Source organism: Pogona vitticeps, chromosome 13 (assembly GCF_051106095.1).
Source record: "Pogona vitticeps strain Pit_001003342236 chromosome 13, PviZW2.1, whole genome shotgun sequence".
NCBI classification, from domain to species: Eukaryota; Metazoa; Chordata; class Lepidosauria; order Squamata; family Agamidae; genus Pogona; species Pogona vitticeps.
The window spans coordinates 17624828-17651926 of NC_135795.1; the positions used below are offsets into that span (position 1 = coordinate 17624828).

The window sequence follows — 27099 nt, forward strand, 5'->3', positions numbered from 1 at the left end:
TGGAATCAGTTAAAATTACAAACACAGTATGATGTGGAACTTTATACCACCCAGCCTGGTGATTAAATTAGATTTGAACAGCATGATATGAAACCTGTTTGAAAATTGCCATTTGCCACTCGGAAGCTTTCCTCTGTAGTATCCGTCAGCGTGATCCTGTAAGTCATATGCTGTTCACATGGACCTCATTATGATATAATTTTGTCTTGGCCTTTGAAGAGTGTTGAATAATTTGTTCCCGCAATGTTCATCTCAGACAGGTTTTATATAGGATTACTATTACAGCAAACCTCCGCTTCCTGCTTTTTAAGCCTCTGGACAAGCTTTATATTAACAAGAAGTTCTCTTCAAGCTTCTTATTTAAAAGGAACTGGAGTTTAAAGTTCAATACGAGTGCAGTCTATGTACTTCGTATCTTTGTATGCCAGCACAATAGGTATTATATCACGAAGAGTTTTGTAGCATTATTTATTTACTATTTTATTTAAAATTATTTCCCCTTTCTCCCTTGAAAAAGGGACCCATCTTTTAGTGAAATGTTTTTGGCCGAAGCCAGAGGTCACCCATTTTGTCTTCTTGATCTCTTGGGGAAGCCACTTAGACAAACTTGACAAGTTGATTAATTTATGTTCTTGTATAGAGAAGGTTTGTATATTCTTGATCAACCATGTATAGGTGTGAAAGCTGGATGGTAAAGAAAGCTAACAGGGGGAAAAAAATCAATTTATTTGAAATGTGGTGCTAGAAAAGAGCTTTGCAGATACCCCGGAGTGCCCGAAAGATAAACGAACGGGTCCTAGATCAAATCAAGCCTGAGCTATATCTCTGGAGCCAAAATGTTGAACCTGGGGCTGTCATGTTTCGGGTGCATCGTGTGAGGGCAGGATTCTCTGGGAAACATGGAGGGCAGCAGGAATAGAGGAAGAGTAACGCAAGATGGATCGACTCCCTAAAGGAAACCACAGGGTTGGATTTACAAGAGCTGAGGAGAGCTGTTGAGGAAAGGCCATGTATTTAATATTTTATTTATTTATGTGCCACGCCTCTCTCTCTATAGGGGGGACCCGCTGGCGATCTCCCATTCCCGGGGTTGCCATAACTTGGAAGTGACTTGACCCCGCAACCGTAGAGGTGGGGGGGATCCCAACTTTGAAGCCCCAGGATGTTCTGCTATCAGGGCCCTGCCTGGCCCGACTCCCCAGAGCACAGCACCCATCCCTCCCTCCTAGAAATGGGGCGAACGTGGCATTTCCCCCCCACACACCGCCCCCCAAAAACCACGGTGTCCTGTATTGCTGCAAGTCAGCCCCGGCTGCCATGCCACCGGCTCGGGCCTTCCAGAAGCGCCATGAAGAGCCATTCGCTTTGCACAAGACCCGATCCTCCTCCTCCCCCCCCCCCCCGGCGCGGCTTCATTTCGTCGGGCCTCTTCCCAAGACAGCGGGGAGGAGGGCCCGGGCCGGGGGGGGGCGGGTTGGAGGGCCCGGCTGGGGGGTGGTGGTTGGGTTCTCCCCCCCAAAAAAAACCGCGCAGAGAGTTCTGGGAGCTGTAGTCCAAAAGCAAACGGCTCCCCGCCCTCTGCTCCAAAGCATGGACTTTGGGGGGGGGGAGGCAGGCGGGGACCCCGAAGGGTCTTCCGAGGTCGCCCCGGAGAGGGGCCCGGGCGGCGCCTCCGGGTTCGGGACAACCACTCCCAGCATCCCCAGGCAGCCCCGATTTGGAAAGGCCCCCCTCTCTCCTTCCCTCCCGCGCCGGGGGTGGGGTGGGGTGGGGGGGAGGAGGAGACGCGGGCCGGCCGGCCTCCGCCTCTCCCTTCCCTTCCCTTCCCTCCCCTTTCCCTTCCCCTCCGGGGCCCCAGGGTGGCGGAGGCGGCGGCGGAGGGAGGCGGGCCGGGCGGGTCAGGCGGGCGGACCGACGAGCCCTCCATCCAGGCGGGCCGCGAGCGAGCCGGGGGTCGGGCGGCCAAGGGAGCGCCATGGACGGGGAGGCGCCCGCCGCAGCAGCCTCAGGTAGGGCGGAGGAGACCGGCTCTGTGTGTGTGTGTGTGTGTCTCGGGGGGGGATGATGATGATGATGATGATAGGGGGGGAGAGCAGCTGGAGGGAGGCGCAGAAGAGCCCGACTTCTCTGGGGCAGGAGGGCCTGGGACAACAACTCCCAGTATCCTCAGTCTCTTCCCCGCCAAAGCCGGCAGTCAACTTTGGGAAATGCAACTTTTGGGACTGCGATCCTCCCAAAAAACCCCTTTGCTGCCAAGATGGAAGTTTTGGGATGAGACTCGTTTGGGGGGGGGGAGATGGGGAGACACCGCCGCTCCTTCCAGCCGCTTTCTAGCTTGGGCGTCTCTGGTTTGGGGGGGGGGAACTACGACTCACTCCCAGAATCACATACAACCCCCCCCAAACACACACAGAGCTAAAAAGGCTTGGGAGGGTGACTTTTAGGGACTTCAGCGCCCAGAATCCCCCAGCTCAAATGCTTGGGAACGTGACTTTGGGGCACTACAACTCCCAGAATCCCCCTCCCCCTTATAGTGTGTTACAGCCTGGGAATATAACTTTAGGGGAGTGCCACTCTCAGGATCCCCCTCCCTGGGAAAGCTGCCTCCTGGGTGAGGAGCCATTCCAGCCCCCCCCCCCCCAAGAAGCCATGTCTCTAAACTCTGCTTCCCCCCCCCCCATGCCTGTGATGTGGCAGACTGCAGAGCATGGGAGCCGTCACTCTAAAGGGTCTCCTTAATGTCCATTGATTCCTGATGCCTCTTCCTGGCTTGTACAACCCCCCCGCCCCCCCGTGGGTGGAACTCGCTGGGCTTCCCCCCCCCCTTTGGAGACGGGCCCGCTGGTTCAGCTCCATCGCCCCAGAAGCCCCCTCTGGAACGCATGGGCCGCCCTCAAGGTGCCCCTTCCAGGGCTTTGCTCCCGAGGTGGCTCCTTTAGGAAACCGAATCTCACCTCTGGGCATTTTCTGGAAGTCTTCTTTCCGGTTAATGGGGAAGGAAGTGCCCTGTGCCTCGTTTGTCTTTAGGGGGGGGGGGAACACCACATTTCTAATGAACGTGCAAGAAGTCGTGTTTGGACTGGACTTCTACCGTCCGTGAACTTTATGGCCTCCACCATGGGGAGCAGGCATCTCGGTGGATCGTGTGCAGAGATCCTTTTTTTTTTTGGTGCCATAAAATGATGGGAAGGTCATATGTATTTTGTTTTTCTCCCTCCAGCTCGGTTGAAAGGTTCTGTGCACCAGGCTTAGCTGACCAGGTGACCTGAAAGGGTATTATCACCCCTCTTCCTTCTTCCAGCACCTTGCCCCCCAGGCTGAGGAATCATCCTTTCCCACAAAGTATCGCTGCCATCCGAGAGCTTGGCAGCCGAGTCCATGGGTAGGATCAGAATATATGTGGTTTCTTTGCCAAAGGTCTTAAGATTCTCTCCCTGGGATCTCTGGTTTAAAGAATTTCAGCAGGAGTGAGAAACGTTTTGCTTTACCCGCCTGTAGTTTTACCTTCCGCCGGTTCACACGCGCACGCTTCCCCCATTGCCGGAAGGGCACCCCGTCAGCCTCTCTCCCCACCCCTGATTTTTACTGAGAACTTAGGTAGAGAAGTTGTTAACCTTGTACCTGGCCTTAAACACCCATCAGTCCAGCGGGGTCTCCGTCTAACCTCTTTTTCTGTGCCTGCCTCATCCACAGACTTTAATGGCGCGTGCAGGGCTGACGTCAAAGGCTGGAAAAAATACGCTACTTGAAGGGATGTGAAACTTGTGCAGAGTCCAGTTCTAAAATATTTTAAGGACGCTTGTGGGGAGCTCAGCTGTGAACGCGTGGTCTGCCTGCAGAGTGGAATTGAAATAAGAAAGATTTATCCTGTGTAAAGCCTGTAAACGAATCACGGCTTTTAAGGCTAGATTTGATGCAAAACGGGAGACAGAAACCTCTCCCAAGTAGTACTAGTATATCAGATTTGTGTTATCACAGCGGTCGCTGATGTACTAGAAGCCCTCTTTGGTCTTGATCAATCTATACCTGGGACTTCAACAGCAGAAGAAAATGACAGTTTTCAAGGAGGAATCTGGATTTGGCTGGCGGGCCCAATTTTCTATAGGCTTTTGCAGGTGCACATGCCCACTCTTCAAAAGTTATTTTGGTGGCTTCTTCCTACTTCTTGTGAATAATAATAGTGATGCGCCATCAAATCAATTCTGAGTTATGGTGACTTTTTTCAGAGTTTCCCTGGTAGACAGTACTCAGAAGCGACTGGCCATTCCCTTCTTCGGGGGTCATCCTTGGGACGGTGCAGCTGGCCCAAGGCCACCCAGGCTGGCTGTTCTTCCCGGAGGCCCCGTGAGGGAATCGAACCCCCAACCTCTGGCTCCGCAGACAGATGCCTAAGCCACTGGGCTATTCGGTTGTGAAAGATCGGCCTTTTTATCATGTTGGGATAATTGTAGGCAAGCTGGTTCACATGTGCAAATTCCAGTGTACCTTCTCGAAGAGATCAGCAATAAAGCATGCTCAAAGCGTCAGTTGAACTTCATCCAGTGTGGTTGCGTTTTAGGCTTGCCCGTCACGGCTGGGAACATTTCTAGCGGGTGGCGAAGGATGAAACTTTGCAAATGGAAGTTAAAATGGGCATTTCGGGTGAATTGTGGAAAAGGAAAGAAGAGAGGAGAGATTGGCTTCAGAGAGGATGCAGAAAACTGGCTGGAGGTTTTTTGAAGGCAAGCAAATAGGCTTGGTGGCTATCAGTGTTTCTCTGTGAATATCTTGGCAGATTATGATGAGCTTGTGATACTGAAAATTTCAGCCGCTCTTCATGCCAACTGCCTTCTAGCTCATGAATGCTTTACAAATTCAAGTGCAATGCAGTTCAAGAGCCATTTGGCCTTACTGTGTTTACTTTTCTGCTTTGATGATGTGCATTCTGTTTTGATTCCCTCTGACTTGGTTTATTTAAATGCAACCATTATACTGTAATAGCATTTCAGGCTCTTTTACTTTGAGGCATTGATGTCTGTAAGTGGGAAACAGCCTGCTTTTCTGTCTGGAGTTGAAGGTATCCCATCATCCATTTTATACTTCTGTGCAGAGTTAGCGTGGTTTATGGGGAATCCGCGTAAGCCAAAGTCGCAAGAAATTTTAATTCAGGCTTGTTTTTTCACTTAGTAGCTGGGAGAGTGGGGATTCTTACATTTTTACATGAGAAGTGGTGGCAGTGGGAAATTGAACGTGGGATGAAAAGAAGGTGATGAAGGCATCCAGCGTAACCTAATTGCTCAGACAGAGCTAGTGTTGGCAATACTGAAGGAGCAAGATATCTTCCCTCCTTTAATTCACAAGGTATACAAAACCAGGCTCCCGCCATTGAACTGAGCCATTTAGTTGAAGGGCTGCTTTTTCCATTAAACAAAGGGAGGGCACTTGAAAACTTGACAAGCATATTTACATTCCACGCGTGAATTGCTTCTAGTGTCCATTGCCTGCTTGTGAAGGATTCTTCCCTTAAGTGAGATGAACTTGTGCATTTGCAAATTGTAAGCAGTTCCTCCGCATCCTCTTCTTCCTTGTGCTTGTCTTAAGACATGCCCTGCCGCGGCCTGAGGCAGCTCAACTAGATGCTGTGCCCTGGATGAAGGATGGACGTCCTGCAGAAAAGTCAGATAGCATTTCAGTCATTACATCCAGGCAAGCCTGGATAAGATAGGATTCCGTTGCTGGTGGCAGAGTTAAAAGGGGATGGTAGATAATTCTGTGAGTGAAGAGTTCCCTTAGGAACAGGGGAAGATGCCTGATGCTGAGGCCAGCTCTTACATCCATCTATCCCGGGGTTGTCAAGTCCGACTGGCTCGCAGGTCCCTTCTGAGTTGCAGACAGAATTTCTTTCCTCAGTATTAAGACAGTTTTCTGTGCTGATTTCCTTATTCCATTCAGGACAGCTAATGATTCAAACCGGTAAAATGCAATAGAGTTGTCAACAGCTGCATGATAACAACAACAAAAAACTAGATATTTGCAGCCAATAAAATATCCATAAGGCGTCAGGCTGGGAAAGGCTGCAGGCACTAGACCGTGCTGGCTGAAGCTGTATTTTTTTACAGCTCCCATAGCACTTATAGAAACCGCTTTGTAGCCATTTATCCCAGTAATCATCGCAAATCTGTGATGCAGATTTTGCTGTTTTATATTTGGAGAAAGTGAAGTGAGGAAATGAGTGCAAGACCACCCAAGTAAATTAATAGCCATACTGAGACGGGGGGGGGGGGCAAGGTTCAACTTGAGTCTTGAGCGCCATGCTGTCCGTTGGAAACGCTCCTAGCTTGGTTGAGCACAGTGTGTGGACCGACCCAGCTGTTTCTTGCCGAGGGTTGTTTTTGACACACGGAGAGAAAAGAGGGATTTTCCTGGGCTAGGGAGAAGGGGAGGCTTGCAGGCGTGAGCTGGTCTGTTGCTCAGTGAAACTCTTTTGGTGAATTCCAAGAACACTAATTTTGGTGTGTGTGTGTGTGGGGGGTTTCCTGAGCAAATGCACCCATATGTCCTCTCACTCACAGAAGTGCCTCCAGGGTCGGAAGCTCCTATTGGGTGTCTCTTCCAGTGGATTTATAGTATTTGTTCTGGTTGTGAAATGCTTAGAAAGCTTTTTTCTAGGAAGTGGCTTTAAAAAAAAAAAGCAAGTAAGTCTTTACTCAAGAATGACCTGCACTCATTTCTTTGGAATGGACTTCTGGGGAATTTGCAGTCAATAGATGACTTTCCATTATTATTTTTTACTTCCTGTGGCTGGTTCGTACGTTCGTTCGTTCGTTCGTTCTTTCTTTCTTTCTTTCTTTCTTTCTTTCTTTCTTTCTTTCTTTCTTTCTTTCTTTCTTTCTTTCTTTCTTTCTTTCTTTCTTTCTTCCTTTCCTATATGATAAGACAGGGAAGAAGGAAAGGAAATGCTGGTTGATGATCTTTTATTATTTTGTTCAGATTTTTGGCTCCAAAGTGGTAGGGAAACATCTGGTATTGCTAGGGGAAGATCTCATCTCCCTATGCTATCTGGATCAGAAGTCACTTCTTTTTGAAGTTATGGTACGAGAGAGTTATGAGCAAACTTTCATTTTCCTTCCCGACGGACTTTCTTGTGTTTCCCGGCTATCTTTTCCCCTTCTGTCTTGTTGTTGAAATTTTGATTTTCTGTAGCTGCTGTTACGATGGCCGTTTTCTCCTTTGCAGTATTTTCTAAGATGAATGTCTTGGAAAACACTCGTCTAAAATGAATATCGGTGGATTTGCCAAAAGGTTTTGTCTGGACTTTCCACCATAAGGGAATTCTTTGGTCTGCAGACTTTTATGACGGCATAAATTCTAACTGTTTTGGTGTCCATGCCAGATGGTTGAAAAACTGAGCAAAGTGATGCCTCAAAAAAGATTTTATGACAACAACAAGCCCTCTAAACTCCTGTGTGCCAAGCTGAGACAGTTTACCAGCCAACTTCTCCTTACGTGAGGTTGTGGGTCTGCGTTGTGTTAGGAATAAGCAATCTATTCTGTCTGTGCTTTTGGCTTCCCTTCTGCACTTCAAATGTGGCTTATTTGTGTGCCTGTGTTCTGTGCCGTCAACTCGGAACAGACTTCTAGAGACCCTAACGGGGCTTTCAAGAGAAGTGAGATATTTTAAGGAGTGCTTTTACCAGTTCCACTCCTCCCGTAAGTTTCCGTGGCCAAGTGGGGATTTGAACCCTGTTCTACAGGGTCCTAATCCGTCACTCTGTCCACTACACCACACTGGGAAACGTTGTTTAGCTGCTCATAGAACCAACCTTAGTTGATTTGATAGTTCCAAGGATGTCAGCTGCTGTGCATCAGATTTAACTGAACAGCACTGAAGTGTGCTGAAAAGCCTTTTATACCGTGGTGCCTCGCTTAACGAGAACAATCCATTCTAGCAAAATTGCTGTGGAGCGAAATCCTCGTTAAGCGAAATAAAAAAGCCCATTGAAACGCATTGAAAACCGTTCAATGTGTTCCAATGGGCTACGTACCTGCTCGTCCAGTGAAGATCCTCCATAGGGCGGCCATTTTTTTGGTGCCTGTAGTGTGAGGAATTCGTCCCTAACACAGTGGGGAGCCATTTTCTTCAGCCAGCGGCCATTTTGAAACCCAACGATCAGCTGTTTGCTGATTGTCGTAAAGTGGAAAATCGGTTCCTGAAGCAGGGAACCAATCATTGTGCAGCGATTTTTGGCCATTGAAACCTCATTTCAAAACTAACCGTACAGCGGTTTCCTCGTTTAACGAGGTAATCGTTAAGCGAGGCACTACTGTAATTCTTTCTGTAACCATAAGAATCCTAAGGTTGCAGCAACATTTGCCTAGGCTGGGGTCCTGCAGCTGTGGAAGGGGCTTGCTGTGAAAACCGTCAAGGCTGACTTGTTGGAATAGAGATAATACTCCTGTGAAAGGAAACAGTAATCTGCCGTCCGGTTGCAACATTTAGAAAACAACCTTTTTTTAAAATGGTTGGACACAGCAGTTCATACCGATGGGCTGACAGCAGTATCCGCCTTAGTCTTCTTGGCTAATGATCTTGGGTGGGTTCCTTATTGAAGTTTGCCAGTCAGATGATAGATTTGCTTCTGGATTGCTTTCAGGGACATCGAACTTCAGATTTGCCACGAAAACCCTGGCAGGAGACTTCATTTAAAGATGTATCCCAGGACGTGCCAAGGGACTCTACTGCGGGACCATTTCATATTTTGTGTTCCTTGGCATAAATGTTGGGCTTGGTATCAAAATATGTACTACATCACATTGAATCATGTTTTCCCCAGGAGTACCATTGCTTCATATAATAATGACTCTCATCATTTTACTGATGAAGAGATGTTTTTCATTTGCATTATTTTGCCCTCATCTGTGAATGCATGGTGTCAATATTAGAAAGGATTTTGAAGTCTCTCAGATACATAAAGAGTTGGGCATGATTCTATACCAGACACCTTAGCTTCAGTTCAGTCCAATTATGCCCAGTTAAGGCCTGTTGAAATCACAGCGTAAAATCCAATTTAGGCGCAGTTGAATGATGCTCCCCCACGGTTTTCTTTTTGAATGGGAGCCATGAACAGTTGGAACCCTAGGATTCTGGAGGGCTTGCGGTCGGTTTAGGAGCCTGTATTTGTACTTTCCATCCTTAGCATTTTCTGTATTCCAGAGGCAGGAGGAAGACGTGTGTAAAATGCATGCAGTCCTCTGTTTCTTTTCTTTTTGCAGTCATCTGTAATCTTTAACCATCACCGGGTTATCTGGAAGTTGAGTCATGGCCACTGGACTTCTTTCTTGTTAGATTAAAACGTTTTGCTATTCTTCCAAGTAGCTTCTTCAGTCTGAGGAGAGTTGATAGGAGGCCCCTGATATCTTCTCCACATTTGTTTCACTTCCCCCTGGTCTGAATGAGCTCCTTAGAAGGACAATGGACTGGGAGAGGGTGAGGGATAATCCCACTTCTGCAGCCCCTCTCTACCCATTGTTGTGGGTTTGTGAAGATTCTCAGTCTCCCAGGTGTGGTTATTTGGAATTTGAATCATAGCATCTAGACTGCTTTCTTGTTAGGCTCCAAGTAGCTTCTTCAGTCTTGTCATGGGTTGTTAACTGTGGTCTTTCTCTGTGCGGTCTTAATCTTTCTGGGGATGGATGAAAGGGCAGATGATAAACAGGAGACAGATTGTATCTAAGGCCTCCACCCCTGTTGGATCTTCTCCGTCCAAAATGAGTACAGTGGTGCCCCGCATAGTGACGTTAATCCATTCCGTATTAATCGTCGCTATCCGGAAACATCGCAATGCGAGGGGGGGGAACCCCATAGAAACGCATTAAACTTCGTTTAATGCATTCCTATAGGGCGAAAACTCACCGTTATGCGAAGATCCTCCATAGCGCCGCCATTTTTGCTGCCTCGGTAAGCGAGGAAATCGCATGAAAATGGTTGCGGTGGCCGTTTTGGGCACCCGGCAGCCATTTTGGAACCGTCGATCAGCTGTTCTGCAAACATCGCAATGCGAAGATCGGTAAGCGAAATGCTTACCAATCATCGCAATGCGATGTTTTGCCTATTAAAACATTGCAATGTGATCGCATTAACGATCCCAAAAAATAGATCGCTATGTGGATTCGTTGTTAAACGGTGCGCTTATTATGCAAGGCACCACTGGACATCTTGGTCATCAAGTGAAAAGTTCAGAAGGATTTTTGGAAAGCACCACATCCCCGTGCACTTCAAACCCATAAACACACTAAGGCAGAGAGTCGCCCACCCAAAAGACCAGATGCCAAAACACAACAGGAGCAATAGAGTATATGTGGTTCCAGTGCAAAGAGGAGTGTTCGGAGCTCTACACTGGAGAAACCAAACAGCCACCAAACAGAAGAATGGCCACAGGTCAAGACCACCATCCGCAGTGTTCCTTCGTTTGAAGGACAAAGGACACGCGTGTGATGACCAAGATTGATTGAGAGAGGGGTCAGGGAGGCTGTACATGTGCATACAGAAAATCCCTCACTCAACACGTGACAATATACAGCAGCAAGAATGAAAACAAACATCAGTGTGCCTCGCTTGACGAGGATAATACGTTCCAGTGAAATCGCTGTAGAGCGAAATCCTCGTCAAGTGAAATAAAAAAGCCTATTGAAACGCATTGAAAACTGCTCAGTGCATTCCAATGGGCTAAATACCTCAGCGTCCAGCGAAGATCCTCCATAAGGCAGCCATTTTCCGATGCCTGTGCAGCGAAAAATCCATCCTAAAGCACAGCGGGGAGCCATTTTACACAGCGGGTGGCCATTTTGAAACCCGACGATCACCTGTTTTGATCATTGTAATGCGAAGCAGGGAACCGATCGTCGGGAAGTGAATTTTGCCCATTAAAACATCGTTGTGATCGCAAAAATCTCATCGTCGAGCGGATTCATCGTTTAACAAGGTAATCGTTAAACGAGGCATCACTGTACTGTACAGTGAAACTAGGTTGTTAGTCTTTCTTTGTATGAGGCTTTCCACTGTGCTGGTGGATAGGTTGCCTTCCAATTTGAAATGCAGTACGAAGGATTTAGGGGTAGACCTAGTTGGGAGAACACCATTGGGGACTTATTTTCAAGTGAATATCCCCAGAACGACTAGGTTGCTACTTGATTACAGCTGCATGCACAACTGTGAGTAATTTCATACAATTCCGTTGAGATATATAGGATTTTTCTGCAATAGGAGAAAATGTCCATGATTATTTTGTTACGGCTTCTTTCACCGGATGATAACCGAAGACCATTGTCCATATGCACGGAGGCTGGTGGGAACTGCAGTACAGAAAAGGCTATAGCTTTGGATGAAAGGCTCCACCTTCATGTGAATGAACATATTATTTTCTCAGGCCTTAAGATGGATTGACTGAGGGCATCGGCAGTGTAGGTTTCCTTAGACAAATCTCAAAACAAAAGCAATGATGGCTTTGCACGCAAAACAAAAATCAGACTCCAAAATTCTATGCTCACTGCCACAGGGTGTTGGGATTCAAGACATCTCAAGACGCTGAAGGTGAAAGAACGGCAGAGTTCCTTGTGCGGTCACAGATACTGGACAATAAAGATCTGCCAAATAACTCTTGAAACTTTGAAGTATCAGTTTTAGACTAACCTCAAACCCATTGTGATAAATTGAAGTTGATGTTTCTACTGTGGACATAACCGTCCATCCAACTCAAAACCTGAAGGCTTTGCACAGGAAGATTCTACATGTAATTTGATGAGATTATGAGTTCACCTCATGCTTGATTGGCTTGTTGTGCGGTGGGTGGATTTAATGGGATGTGGAAGATGCCCGAGGGTCAGGAGAAGCAGCAGAGGCTGGTTGGGTGTGATTAGTAAAAATACGTTGGGTGGAGTAGAATAACTCAGGCATGTGGCCGGAGATGGAAGTCTTAAAGGCACCCAAGAAGCCTGAACGTATTTCTTAGGTGTGTTTGGCTCTGGGCTTTTAACTTGACAGAGAAATAGGCAGTGTTATTGCTAAATAAAAGTTTGTGTTTATGTATCTTTAGCATTTCAAAGGCTGTAATGTGCTGTAGGGTTGCTGGAATGGTAATGATGATGATGGTGATCATAATAATAATAGAAACTTTTATAAGCAATCTGAAAAATGAAAGGTTAAAAAAGGGTTGCGGTAGGCTGTTGCCGTAACTTTATGGGGAGTGAAACTTGGGAAATGTGCCATTAAAAGGAATCATGCACAAACCTAGAACACTTTCTTACTCTTTTTCTTGCCCCTTTGACAGACCAGCACAGAGCTTTCTATTGCCTCTGCTATTGCAGAAGGACGTTGCATTTGCTGTGCTTATTTATGGACATTTTAATAGGTGATATTTGTTTGAGGTTCTTAGGAACGACCTCTGTGCAAGCTGCTTGCCGAGATGATACAGATGTGAAATTGGGGCTTTCTGGTTTGACAGTGCACTGCGCGCGGGAGCATGAGGTCTGGGCTGGCAAAGTATATTGGCTGTCATTGAAAGTTAATGTGTGAAAAGGCTGAGTGCACATTTTCGGCAAGAATCAATAGCTGGGCAGTTGCTAACAATGATCGGAAAAGCTCAGAGGTAACAGAATAGTCCTGCGTGATACATGACTTCCATAATAGTCTATTGACACGCAATATAGAGAAGCATTTTATTTCAGGGTGTATGAAGTTCTGCAATTAGAAACTGTTTTTCCCCCCATAATAAGAGGAAACTGGGAATGATTCACAGTTAAGCAGGTGTTCTCCTTGGGGGACCCCAAGTGTCGAACCAGCCGAGAGACAACACACTGGGGAGATAGGCAAGCATTGACGATGTCACTTTTCGTCTACTTTCATGGTGTTGAAGTTTCATTTAAATTGGTCTCCTTGGGGATTTGACACTTCTTGTCTTCTCTGTATATTATGCTATGATTTTAATTGCTGTGTCCTCCCTTGAGAACCGCTGTCTTGAAAGACTGTCCGATGAATGATATTTCTTGCTTGCTTTTCATTGGAGGAGGAGGAAGAGGAGGAGGTTGGGAATACCGCTTCGTTAAATTGGTCTTCGAGTCCTTCATCTGGGTACAGTGGGAAACTGCCCACGGTTGATGAGCCCCATATTTTCTGAGTTCCAGCTTTGAGTGAAACAAAACCTCTGTCGAATGGAAGCCCTTTAAGAGGCCAGGGATAGTCACATGGCACCTATAAGACTAACCAGTTTTTATTTTTCGCAAGAAGATGTGCTTCGACCTCCGAAGGCTTGTGAAAAAAACAAACCCAAACCCAGTTGGTCTGACAGGTGCTACGTGACTACGTCCGGTAGACGTGGATGGGCCAGACCAACAAGGTCCTCGGAGCTGCAAGAACAGCTCCTTCCCCGTCCACATTTCCTCGCTGCTGAGATCCAAGACTGCTGACTCAGGGATTTGCTGCTTGGATTCTTGTCTCAGCGAGAGCAAGCCGGGCAGGAAATACGGGCCTCTTGGCTGGCGGACGGCGTTGGCTCTTTCTCTCTCTCTTTTTTTGGCACCTGTCCTGATCCAGACGGAGGAGCAGCCAGCAAGCCTTGCCTGTAGGTGCGGCTTGGGATGCCTCGATGTTACGGGGAGGGAGGTGAGGACGGACTCTTCGCTGTGGGCACGTCGGATGCAGAAGGAGCCGCTTTTCTGGATGTTCCCAGCCTCTGGTTTTGGGGCAAGTCGCGAGGACACAAATCGCGTTCCAGGGCTGTTTGTTTTCACGGCAGATTCCTCCACCTCCACCCCATCTGCTGCCTTGGTGTTTTGTTTTTTTAAAAAATTCTCCTCCTCTCCTAGACTTGGCCAAGCCGTTGATCAGTGACTCGAGGGAGCCGGAAGAGCCTCCGATGCAGACACCTCAGGGGAACCCTCTGGTGCTTTCCCACACCCTGAATGAGCTGTTGAGCAAGGACGCCGTGCAGGTGGAGCTGATCCCGGAGAAGAAGGGCCTCTTTCTCAAACATGTGGAGTACGAAGTCTCCAGCAAGGTAACGCTGCTCCGGGGTGAGCCGCGGTGGGACCCATCGCCTTGAATTGACCGTATTTAGGGCTGCCCCCCCCCCAGCTGAGACTCTCTGGGTTGATTCATTGAGTGAGTGTTACGTTGTCTAGTTTGAGGATTGTGTATAAGCAAAACGGGCCCCTGTGATTTTCAGGAAAAGTCCCGCTTTGTCTATTTTAGGACTGTGCCATCTTGTGTCCCAGTGAGTGACATCCTAAAGGGAGGATTTCATTTGCTGGTGGTGGTGGTGGGGGAATTTCTCCTTAGACGAGGCTGCTCCTTTCCATTGGATGCATCTGAAATAAAAGTATAGTGGTACCTCGCAAGACGAATGTAATTCGTTCCGCGAGTAGCGCTGTCTTGCGAAATGTTCGTTTTGCGACAAGTAATTCATTCGTCTTGCGAGGCATCAGTCTTGCGAAAAACATTCGTCTTGCAAAGCATGGCCATAGAAGAAGCTGTCTTGCGAGGCGTCCCAGCGATCATAAAAACCATTCGTCTTGTGGGTTTTTTGTCCCGCGAGGTGTTCGTCTTGTGAGGCACCACTGTATTTTTTTTCTTTAGAAAGGATATGGTTTCTCAGATACTTTTATAGGTATGCAAACTTAATATGACTTTCTCTCTGTGTGAGAGAGTAACAGAGGTCAGTATGTATAAAAAAACTGTGCTTTTTTTAAAAAGTAAAGATAAGTGAGGAAATAAATATCAGATTTATAAAATTAAATAGGATCTTAAAAGTGTAACGTTGAGGCATAAACAGTAAATCTTTCTTACCTAATAGCTATATTAATATTAAATATTAGGGTTATGGATGTGTTAGCTCTGCCATTAATCTCTAAATGCAGTCACTGTCTTTAAGAAACAGTGAGTTAAAAAGCGGGTGGGTGGCTTCATGAGATAAAAGATGGTGGCTTGTAGGCTGGCAGGAATTTTATTTTATTGTAGTTTTTCACACTTTGATCCTGCCTGTGCCTCCAGAGAGATCAAGGTGGCATGATGTAGCTGGGAATGGCACTCTAGATGAGATGGATATTTGGTCTGACCTCAGGGGTGCTGGTGGTGGTAGCGGTGACCTTCTCGTCATGGGCAGACAGAGCGGAAGGAATAGGAAACCCATAACGTTTTCCCTGGGTCTCCTCTCCAGCGTTTCAGGTGCTCGGTATACCGGCGCTACAATGACTTTGTGGTCTTCCATGAGATGCTTCTCCAGAAGTTCCCTTACAGGATGGTCCCTGCGCTTCCCCCCAAAAGGATGCTCGGAGGTGAGTCTTGGGCTGTCAAGACAGGAGGCTGTGGACTTGTGCTTGAGGATGCCCAGCAGAAAGTGTTCAGATCTGGAAGCCTCTGGAGCAACCACATCCCCCCCCACCTGTCCTTTCTGGAGAACCTGCTGTGCCGTTTGAGGTTTCAGGGACCGCAGCCGCCAAAACTTGGTTTGGCTTTGCTGCTCCGCTTTTCTTTTCCGCCTGCTCTGAACTCAGCTTAAGGTGAGCTCCCTCCAGCTTCTGTCTTCTCTTGAGGCGGAGCAATGGCCCTAAATACGATGTGTAGATGAGTGTTCTCAACAATCCACCAACAGCAATAAATACTGGGGTTCATTCCTGGTTTGCAAGTGTAGGCGTGATGGCAAACCTTGGTTAGCAGAAATATATATTTTGCCATCAGACTTCACCCCATGGTTTGGTACCTCCCTGTGGTGACCCCTCCCTCCAGAAATTGCAGCATGGGCTGTATGGTAGAGACGCTTTGGATGCAATGCTGGGCCATGGATTTTGTCATGATTTGGGTTTAGTTTTGAATGCCACTTTCCCCAAATATTCCTGGTGCTATGTGTAATTTAAAGTGTCTAGTCTCTTGGGCCTTAATACAAAGATGGAGAGGGGAAGTGCGGGGCTCCCTGGCCGGGCCCCGAACCTTTTAAGGCAAAGTTGGGGAGCAGCAGGCAGGACTCTGGGCGTCTCCCCTAACCTGCCTTGCCTTCCTTCTTGCAGCCGACCGAGAGTTCATCGAGACAAGGAGACGCGCCTTGAAGAGGTTCGTTAACTTGGTGGCTCGGCACCCTCCGTTCTCCGAGGATGTGCTTTTGAAGCTTTTCCTCTCTTTCAGTGGGCCGGTGAGTGATGCCCTGGGTGTGCTTTGGTGCTTTGTACCCCAGGAAATATCTGATTCTCACCGCGAACTCTCTCTTGTGTTAAGAAGGGGGTTAAGAGGGACGCAGGATACTGCGGTTGTCCGAGGCAGCCAACTAGTCTGTGTAGCTCAGTATTGCGGACTGAACCGACCGGCTGGGTGTTTCTAGGATTTTAGACAGCTCAACGTGCAGAGGGTTGAGTTGGGCTCCTTTGCCTGCAGAGCCACTTGCCCCTGCCACTCCGCCGTGGTCCTTTTCCTGGCAGATAACACGGCGCGGTAGCATCTCCTTAAAGACTGGCTGGGTCTGTTTTCTGTCAAGGCGGTCCAAAGATGGGATTCACATTAGTCTGACAATGGCAGGAATGGTAAATGCCAAAGATGTAGAACAATGTAGTCTCTAAGATGGGTGCTGAGGTCACAGAGAGCTTTTGGTTCGCAGGGGAAGTTAGACAGGTAAATGTACTGTTTATCTTTATTTCAATCTTTTTATTCTGTGTTTCTGTTTAATTTTTTGAATTTTTAATGATGTTGATTGTGTGTCGTTTAAATCTTGGTCAGGAAAGGAGGGTAGGAGTTTTTGGGACAAGCTTTTTTCTTCCAGGTGTGGCCACTGTGATAACACCTGGAGATGTAAAGTTCTGAACAGTTCCATTTTTTTTTCCAGAAAAAAAGTTTCCCCCCAGAAAAAATGGACATTTCCAGGAAAAAAAAGAGGGGATACAATGGAAATTGTTGGAAGTTTTACATCTCTAGGTTTTGCCAAACTTTGGCTCTGACTGTGACTTCTGATCCGCCTTCTGTATTGTTACCTCAAGTCACTGGAGTGGGCCCTGATGCAGAACCGTGGAAGAGCACGAGTCAGGGTGACCAGAATGGGTTGGGTTGGGGAACAGGCCCTTTTCTGTGAAGGCAGGAAGCACTGCAGGTCCCTTTCCCGTAAAAACTTGGATCCATCCCTTGTTTTCAGCCTTTCTTGGCTGCGAGAGGTCAGCTTCCTCCCAGCAACCCCACTAGAAGCAATTAAATGTTGGGACATTTGCTGAGGGATGCAAAAACCCAGGAATGTTAACTAAGATTGCAGTCGCTGGACACGGAGGGAGGGTGCATCGCCTGACTGCCTTGTGCTTTTGCAAAAACAACTAAACCAGCCACTGTTTCCCCCTCTTTTCCAGGATGTGCAGAATAAGCTGAGGGAGCTGGTCCAGGGTGTGGGAGACGAATACATGACTTGCAAACTAGCGCCTCAGGCCAAGGTATGATCTCTGCCAGGTAGCGGGAAAGCCTCCGACCTGTCTGGCAAAGAGGGACCTTCCGAAAGCTCCTTTTGGAGAGCAGAGAGAGAGGCAGTGTATTTTAAAATATTGTAACTGGTAATGACAGCTGATCGCTTTTTGAAGACCAGAATGAGTCAGGGTCCACAAGGATCTCTCCAAGCCCTCTAAATAGCGATAGATGTCATCTGTGTTCGCACAACAGTTGGCAGAATTGGCATCGACGCAGCCTTTCCTGACCCAGTGCCCTTCAGAGGTGTTGCCCCTCCTGTCTATCCTGTGAAATTGCATGCTTATTTGAAGAGTGTCTTCTTCCAGAACTGCAGAGGCATCCGGGGTGGATGCCCTGTTTGTTTCTCTGATCTTGATTTTCTTCTCCCTCCCTGTGATTTATTCTCTGGGCCCTCTGGTAGCCCTCTAAAGCTCCTGCAGGGTCTGTTGACCTTCCTATTTGTTGCTCTCCCTTAGGATTTCCTGCCAGCGGACATCCAGGTCCAATTCGCTGCCAGCCGGGAGCTGATCCGAAACATCTATAACAGCTTCTACAAGCTGCGGGACCGAGCTGAGAGGATAGCCTTGCGGGCGGTCGACAATGCCTCGGATCTCCTGATGTTTGGGAAGGAACTAAGGTGAACTGGTGTCGGCTGGAGCCGTCCCTCTTGCAGCTGGCTGGATTGCTCCGTGGTTGAGGTCTCGGGCCGCAGAGCCAGAGGCCGGGAGTCCGAGTCCCTCGCTGGGCTTCCTTAACAAGGGATGGACCTGATGACCCCTAGGGTTCCCCTCAAGATCTGCAGCTCTTATTCTTACATTAGTATTAAAGTGCAGGATCAGCCAAGAGCCGCTGTGGAGGGCTTGGTCTAGGTTGAGACTGTGGGCTGGGGGGGGCATGGTGGGGGCATGGTGGGGGTGGTCAGTCTCCTAAGGAACATTGCTCTTCTGCTAAATCTGTTGGTCCCAGCTGGGAGACACACAGGCAAGAGAGAGAGAGAGAGAGAGAGAGAGAGAAAGGTGGCTGTTTGGGCAATCTCGTGAGAGCTTCTCCCTCGATCCGACCAGGGTGGCTTCCTTTCTCTGCAGTGCTTTGGGCTCGGACACGACCCCGCTCCCATCTTGGGCTGCCTTGAACAACAGCGCCTGGGGGAACCTCAAGCAGGCCCTGAAAGGCCTCTCCGTGGAATTTGCACTCCTCGCCGACAAAGCTGTGCAACAGGTGAGCGCCTTCTGCGGCGGCCTTGGGCTTTTGTGGAGGGACCCCCCTGCTGAAGGCAGGCCTGGAGGCTCCCTCCCTCCCCTCCCGACTCCCACTGCCAGGGCTCTGCCGAATCAGACTTGCAGACAGCCAGGTAATAGGCAGGGGGGAGGACCAGAGGCAAGTAGCATGAGTTCCAGAAGTGACTCAGTAGTCCAGAGGAGGAAAATGACCCAGCTTTGCATTCTGAAGGAAGGGAGGGAGGGAATTCCTTTCCTCCCTCCCTCCCTCCCTCCCTCCCTCCCTCATGCAAGGACGCAGCACTGGTGTAATTTTCATTATATAAATCCAAGCATGCATATCAGGAGCGGACATTCCTAAGTCAATTTAATGGGCTTTTGAATGGCATTGCCGTGACAGCCGCATGCTTTTCAGACTACAGCTGCCAGCATAGAGCAGCGAGCGTGGCCAGTGGTAGACTCTTCCTGGAGCCGTAGTGCAAGAAACACATTCTCAAATCTCTGCCTAAAAGTGTCTCTTTCTGACCTTGCAAGCGTGGGCATTTTGTGTGGGCGGTGCATCTTGACAGCAGCCCTAGTTGCCAAATTGCTTGGATCGGGGGAACTGCGCTTGAGGCAGCCGTTCTATAAGGCTGGCCGGGCCTCCGCAGGCCCCCCGTAACTTTTGATTCGGCTTGGTTGACAAGCTGCCGCATGCATTTCAGTCATCATCATCTGTGTGGCCCCGTAGAGCAGCGGGGGGGTTGGGGAGCTGCTCAATAGCTTTGCCTCCCAAGAAATACCTTAGTGGATTTGATTATGATTTGGGGGCTAAATCTAGTGGTTAGTCCCGTTGAATGAACAGGATTGGTTAAGTCAGTGCTCAGTCCCTTCCCTTGATTCGGTGGGTCTGCTCTCGTTGGAACCAACAATTGGCTTCTATACTTTTTGGGTCCTGCTTAAGGGCTTCTGGGGCGTTGCGCCCGTTCCCCCTTACCCCTGCTGGGCTCAGGATCCTCAGCCACGAAGCCCGTCTGCCTTCGGTGCACCTCCCCTTGTGGGGTGGCCATGATAAGCGACTCCCTGCAAGTCGCACGTGTCCCAAAAAGGCCATTGGGGTTGCCTTGAGTTGGAGCTGACTTGACAGCCCATCACGACAGCCGCTCCCTTTCCTGAGGTTTGGGACTGGGACCGAACCAACCATCAAATTGGGGGGGGGGGGTTGTTTGGCAAGTCAGGCTCTGGGCGTGGGCGAACCACTGGGCCAATTCACACCGTTTCTTCCATTTGCTTGCCCTCCTGATTTCCAGGGTAAACAGGAAGAGAGTGACGTGGTGGAGAAGCTGAACCTTTTCCTGGACTTGCTCCAGTCTTATAAAGTGAGTCTGGCTTTCTCTCGGTCAGGGTGCAAGCCAACTGCTCAGGAGCCGCTGAGCGCCTGGGCAGGAAGGGCTCAGCTAGGAGGGGAGGGTTTTGCTGACCTTGGCTGGACCCGTCCCTGGCCCTCGCTTAGGGCTGCAGGCCCATGATGATGATGTCTCTCTGCGTGGGGTGGAGGAGGGAGGTGCCCCACCCTCCACTACAGGACTTGCGTAAACCCTGCCATAAACCCTGTCCTTCATGTGCAGAATAAAGTGTTCTGCTTTGGTTAGGGCAGAAGACAGGCGGCTGTACAGCGTGGTGAGAATGACCCAGGTCACGGCCGCCGAGCTGCAAAGCTTGGGAAAAGGGTTTGTGCTGATCGAGCACTGTGGGCGCTCCGCTCCAGGAAGTCACTTTCCTACCGAGCCTTCCTTCGCCTCGTCCTTCCTGCCGGCTTTGGAGCTTTTGATCCAAAGGAATGCCCCCTCGAGAGGGCGGATGAAGGTCAGCGCTGTGGCGGAGGAGAAGGCGCCTGGATGCACTCGTTCATTTTTGTGCTGGGTTCATCACTCTTCCCCCTGGCCGCCTTCAGGGCCCTCCAGTTCCTGTTCAATCTTAAACCAATCGGTAAAACAAAAATCATTAAAAGGCTTCCTTTGAGAGGCACCTCCTAAGAAAATAGAAAAGGGAGGAGAAGAAGCTTGCCTTGGACGAGCGCTTCTTAGACAATGGTGTCGGTATCCCTGGCTGGGATGAAGGAGATCTGTTTCTAAGTCCAAGGCAATGCACGGAAACATCACTTTTTCAGACGATACAACAGGCAGGCTTCAGCGGCCAGCGTCCAAGCACAGAAACATGGAGGGACTCTGCTTTGGGTCCCATGTGCTTCTGCAGGGGTGAGGGGCCATGTCTTCCTGACCCTGCTTGCCATGGACTCTGAAACCATCGGTTGTCCTTTGTACTAACTCTGGGGATTCCGTTTTCCCGTAGTCCACAGACTATTTGCCCACCAACGTATCATAAATGATCTCTGTGTAATCATCTGCATTTCCTTTTTTGAAAAAGCAAGCTTGTTGGTGCTTTCCTGGTGGGACTCAAGTCCACTGAGTGCGGTACCACAGTTTGAACAACATGGCTTGAGACGGGAGTTTGGAAGAGTCCGTTGCTGGCCGCTGAAGTCTGGCCGTTGTATAGTCTGAAAAAGTGATGTTTCCGTGCACTGCCTTAGCTGCGGGGGTGTAAGAAAAAAGCAGCCTCAAGTCCCACAACCTGAGGTTTCTGTCTGTGATGCAGGATCTGTGCGAGAGGCATGAGAAGGGAGTCCTGCACAAGCACCAGAGAGCTTTGCATAAGTATAGCATGATGAAGCGACAGATGATGAGCGCCACGGCACAGAACAAGGAGCCGGAGTCCGTGGAGCAGTTGGAATCCCGGATTGTGGAGGTATCGCCGTTGGCCCTCTTCTCTTAACGGGATCGGCTTGCTCACGAGGAAGTGTCCAGGGCCGCCTCTCTTCCGAATGGCTCTGCACGAGCTCAGAAAGGGTGGAGGGTTAAGGGTCCCGGGCCAGAAATCCAGCAGAACGAGTGACCTTAGTCGCGAGCTGGGAGGACTCCTTCGTGGTTATGGCAGCAGCTTCTGGTTCCCGTCAGTCTCACCTTTTTGCGGGTTCCTCCCGAGCCTGGTGGGGAAAGGGGATCTGTTCCCGTGGATGCTCAGGTTCTGAAACAGGAAGGGCCCTCTGGGAGGATGTGCCACCCCTGCTGAGATCTGCGTGGCCGCTTATCCTCTCTGGGTGTCCCGCTAAAGACTTTTCTTTCTTAGCAAGAGAACGCGATCCTGACCATGGAGCTGCGGAACTTCTTCTCCCTCTACTGCCTGCACCAAGAGACTCAGCTGATCCACATCTACCTTCCACTCACATCTCACATCCTGGGGGCTTTCGTCAACTCCCAGATTCAGGGTCATAAGGAGGTAAGGGTCTTTTCAGGTTACGTCCTGACTCTAAAACAGACGGTTCGTATCCCTTTGCTTTCCTCCAGGCTGCTTTTCTGAGCTCACCGTCTCCTTTAAGCCTCGGTTAAGGTGGGATTCCGTCTCAGCCAATATTTACTCATTAATGAACCAGGGGGGACACATGGTTAGAGTACATCGTTAGCTCTCCTGGCTGGTGTTTGTGCTGGCCGTTCAACCCGTCCGTTCTTCATGAGAATCTCATTCCCTTCCCTTCCAGTTTTCCATGTTGTTTTCCCCACCCGAACAGTTAGTCCATAGTGCTTTGTGAGTTCACTCAACACGTTCAGTCTTTACTGGACTGATGGAAAGATAATCCCCAGCTTAGGGCTTTATCTTTTCTTTTCTCTTTTTTTCTACTGAATGCTATTTCTACGAACTCTTAGGTTCCCTTCCCTCTTCTGTCTCGCTTTGCCATTTTGACTTCAAAAGCAGCGGTAACCGTCAATTTCTGAATCCACGCCTGCCTTTTTCTGCAGTAGCTGAACCTCTGGTTCCTGCAGTTATGGTCTTGTGTATTATATCTATGACTGTTTTTGTCTGTGTGTGTATGCGTGCTTTAAATTTACAATAAGCCCTTCTGAAAGTAGTACAGTAATTAACTGAAAGCACAACAGGCTAGCCCGAGAAGATGTTTGCGTGAAAAATATGGTCAAGCTTTTACAATCTTCCACTCTATAAACGTTTGGTTTACCTCCAGGGTGTTGTTTTGTTGGTAGTCAGATCTTGCAGCCTTGCCTAAGTGACGGATCGCACGTTTTTCTTCTCTCCCTCCTCTAGATGAGCAAAGTCTGGAGTGAACTGAAGCCCAAACTCAGCTGCCTCTTTGGGGGATCCAGCAACACGCAGGCATCAACCCCGTTGTCATCACAGGAGGGAAACCTCTTTTCTAGTTAATGCTTTAGGACTCTCCGGGAGGCGGCGGGCAGGGGGAGAGCGGTGTGCCGGTGTGTGACATAAAACCATGGAGGCCTTTGCTTTCTTTAACTCTGCTTCTACTCGTCTTCCCACCTCCCTTTTGCTGCTTTGAGCTGCTCCCTGATTTGATGGGCTACCTGGAAATGTGACAGAGCACAGAGCAAGAGGCTCTCCCACCTTTTCAATTATTTCCTTGTCCCTGTTGAAGTGCTGGAGCGTGGGGAGGAACGTTCTTCTCCCAGAAGCTTCTTGTTTATGCGCAGGACAGAGTGCTAGGAATTTTCGGTCACTGGTGTACTCCGGGGCCCTCCAGAAGCCATTGGACTTTGGCTCCCATCGTCCCCAGCCAGCATGGCTAATAATTGGGGATGATGGGAGTTGTGGTGCCACCAGGGCAACTGGTAACCAGTTGCCCTGCCCTGATATACCTGTTCATTTAACTTCACCCATGTCTAATGGCTGGCTCTTAGGCAAACTTGACTCTCTCAAGTTGAAGTTGTATCTTTCTCTTCCCCCCCCCCCCCGTTTGTGTGTGTGTTTGTGTGTGTGTGTGTGTGTGTGTGTGTTTGAGTTTGACTTTAGCTCAGTTGTAGAGCCCTTCCTGACATGCAGAAAGTACCAGCTTCGATCCTGGACATGAAACAGATCACATGGCAGCGATGAGAAAGATCTTTTCTTGCTTGGCATTCTGGAGAGCTGCTGCCAGCCAGAGCAGGCAATAATGGAGTAGCTGAAGAGATATCTGACCTGATAGAAAGCAGATCTGAATGCTTGTCCCTTGAGCCATTCCGGTTTCTGCAGCTGGCTGTTCCTTAAGGCAGCCTTCCTCAACCCGCTACCAGGCTATTGTTCCTGGCCTCCACAGCCATTGAAAATGGAGGATATTGCTTTGGAGGATGCTGCCTTCAGGGAAAGGGAAAGCAGCTAGATGGAGCTGGGCGAAATCTGGCCCCAAGCTGCGTATGCCATGTGACCCAGTTGGAGATCAAAATATGGAGGGAGGAACATCTATGGTTTGAGATGATACCTTGACATCACGTTGCAGATGGAGTTTGGAGCCTTCATTATCCCCCACCCTTTCCAAAGTGGCTGACTCTCCTGAAAAACTAGTTACAGTTTAGGGACCAAGGGTTGCAGACATTTGTCTACATGAATAGCTTGTGTGTGTAGAAAAGTCTTGCACGTTTCTCTCCTTATTATGAACACACCAGTTTACTAGAGCTAGGGAGCTGTGGCTGAGTGGCCAGAAGGTCGACCCCATCGTATAGCATCCACAACATGGCGCGCTGGGGAAAAGCACAGCAATAAGCTATATGGTGGAAGTCGAAGTTATGTTATGTGTTTAAAGGATGTCTCAGGAAACAATGCAAATATTTTTAAAATGTCTGTAAAAAACAAATCCCATATTTCTCAAAAAGACAAATCAGGTCTGAAAAGAATCCGCCTTCCTCCCAGATGGATGCAGTCAGACTTCAGCTCTGCTAAACTGATTGTTGGCAGAATCAGATAAACACTGCTGGGTCGAGAGATCTTTAGAGCTGAGTATTACACTCGGCTGACCCTTGAAATCAGTGCTATTGATATAACCGAGACACTCCGTAAAGGTACAACATTCCAGTATGTTTTTCTACTGGGGGGAAAAATTAATCAAAGGCCAATCCATTTGGGATGATCGCTTAGGCAGGAGTCAAATTTCAAATTAATCGAGAGTATTTGAAATGTTTTTGTGAGCAAATGCTTTTATTTTGCACATTTTAGTGCTACTTAATTGTTTTTTAATTCGTCGTATTCCTGTAAAATCCTGCCATCTTCAAAAAAACCTACACACCTTTTGTGTGGCATTCTAAGGTGGTTTTTTAAAACAGGCATCTTACTGTTTATATGTTTCACTTGATATAATTTGGGAGGCACCTTTCTAGCCCCATTTGGTTCATGTTGTTCCCTTTCTATATCTATATTTTTCCTATTTGTACACACAAGCTAAATAGCAACACACTGTTGTCACCTGTTATGATCAGGATGCAGATTATTTTGCCCGGACGTTTTAATAAGCAGTGCATTCGAAGCAGGCGAGAAAGCCACAAGGGATGAGTGTAAGGGGCCTAATTTCCTTCCTTCCTTCCCTTTCCATGCCGGGGCTGCCTCTCCAGAGAGGTGAATTTAAAGGATGACTGTCTTGTTGTCCGGTGTGTTGGCAGGGAGCTGCATCCTTTCTGGCAGGCCCCAGCGTGGAATGTAATGAAAGCTGCTTTATTAGCATTCCCGATCGGGGCTTCAGAGACAGAGAGGATAGTGTGCATGTACGCGTGTGTGTTGTGGCAAAATCTCTGTTCCGTTTGAGTTATTGCTGCTTGCTAAACTCAGAAGCTAGGTTGGAGACAATCCAAAGACTTATATTTAAAGGGACCTCTTTATCCCCAGCGTTGAGTTTGTGGAACATGGGTGAGGTGGTGGTGTGTGTGGGGAGCTCTGCATGTTTGTAACAGGAGCAGAGCCCTGAGGTCAGCAGAAGAGCTGCTTGACCCTCTTTGGGGCGCGTTGCTTTTTTTTTTTAAGTTTGGGCCAAGAATACAAATACAAGGTCATGTGAACCTGTTGTTTTGTAAGAACAAAATGAAACGGAACAACAACAAAAAAGCCATTCGCTTCTGAATGGGAGAGGCAAGATCAAAGAATGAGACCGTGTTAGACGGGTCGGCATGTACGAGCCATCGTGCACGTTATGAAGCTGCGCTCTTGCTGTTGGTGAGGAATCGTCGTCTTTAAAAAAAAAAGTTTTATATCGGCCTTTACCTGTATCCTCCCTAAATGGCTGCAGGGGGGTTTCCTTACAAAAAAAAGTCTGTGCGTGTATGTGTGGGAGGGTGCACACTTCCTAATTTATTTATTTTTTTTGTTTTCGTGGCACCACCTTTTGAAAACAACCAAGAAAGACTCTTTCCCTTAACGAGGGTGCTACCTTCGGTGTGAGTAATGTTACATGGCCTTACCTCGTTGCATTGTCCAGTTTTGTAAGGGTGGCCGTGGAAGACAGGTTGTGTACAGGATTGTGTGCGTGACTGCACAACAGGAGTCGGCAGGAATAGGGTAGGGCTTACGTTCAGGCCTTGTGCTCCGAATAAGATACAGCTCGTAGTGTTGATATATAACAGAAGCTCCCATTTTATCCTTTCAAAACGGAGGGATTAGGAACCTCTCTGTGTGCCCCCCCCTCCCAGTCTTTGCCTTGCTTTCCCTCCCAGCCCACTCCTCAAAGTAATTCAAGAGCAAGCAAAAGTTCCTGGCGTGTCTGAGATGCGGGAGCTGTGGACCAATGTTGAACCTAGTCACCTTTTGAGGATCAACTCTGTTCCTCAGGCTGGCTTTGGGGCTTTCTCTTTCTGGCTTTCGGAAAGGCCATGGAGCGCCCCAGTGAGGCTGAAACCAGACTGAAGGCCCACGCAGCCTCCATTTCTTTCTCCTGTCTTTTTCTTGGTAGATCAGTACAATTTTTTTAAAAAAAAATTTACAGTGGACATACTGTAATATGTATTGATATTTTTTATTTCTTCCCTTAGAGCAGCAAGGATTCAAATTTTTTTCCATACAGAAAGGAAAAAGCCTTTCAAATAAGTGAATTCCCCGGATCCTTTAGTGAGGCAAGAGAAATCCAAGGACTCTCCCCCGACTCCCCCAACCAGGTTAATCGGCTCAACTAAACTCTGGATGCACCCTTACTTTGTGTATCTTTGTAAGGTCCCAAAGAACGTGAGTAGTGTTGAGTGAGGGATCCTGCTTGTGGCCCCCACCGGTCCTTCTGTGCAGCAGTGCAAATGGCTGCACAAGGACGGATGAGGGGCACAGGAAGTTGAGCAGGAACACCTCACTGCCCAAGAGTCTTTCCATCCGTGGGCCGGGCATGCTAAAGCTCAGGTCAGGCTGATTTTCATAGACTGGCCACGTTTTGTAGCTCTACGGAGGAACAAACAGTAGACAGCTGGCTACTTAGATGGCTAGCTACTGAGCCACCCTTACCGCTGTCTAGATCTTTTCAGTTTGGTACCCCAGGTAAATTCTGGCATCTAGCACCCCACCCCAGTAACTGATTCTCCCCTGTTTGGTAGCTAGAGCATCTATAGGAATCGGGCCACTCGGTGTGCTGGCAGCAAAATGAGGGATTCCCTTCCAAAC

At 48.5% G+C, this 27099-nt stretch overlaps 1 protein-coding gene across 3 annotated transcripts; it reads left to right on the top strand.

Moving 5' to 3' along the window:
* Positions 1–1864: 1864 nt before the first annotated feature.
* Positions 1865–26036, top strand: SNX8 (sorting nexin 8). Of its 3 annotated transcripts, none has more exons than XM_072982599.2 (11): positions 1865–2009; positions 13840–14030; positions 15189–15306; positions 16036–16157; positions 17350–17430; positions 17917–18077; positions 18526–18658; positions 19947–20015; positions 21292–21441; positions 21823–21972; positions 22792–26036. In XM_072982599.2, exons 1-11 carry the CDS (start codon positions 1976–1978, stop codon positions 22906–22908), a joined length of 1326 nt encoding a protein of 441 aa, XP_072838700.1. In that variant the 5' UTR covers positions 1865–1975; the 3' UTR covers positions 22909–26036. The 3 variants fall into 3 exon arrangements, with proteins under 3 accessions (XP_072838700.1, XP_078237408.1, XP_072838702.1); XM_072982601.2 differs by lacking the exon at positions 1865–2009 and adding an exon at positions 13479–13636; XM_078381282.1 differs by lacking the exon at positions 17350–17430 and having other exon boundaries at positions 22792–22998.
* The last annotated feature ends 1063 nt before the right edge of the window (positions 26037–27099 follow it).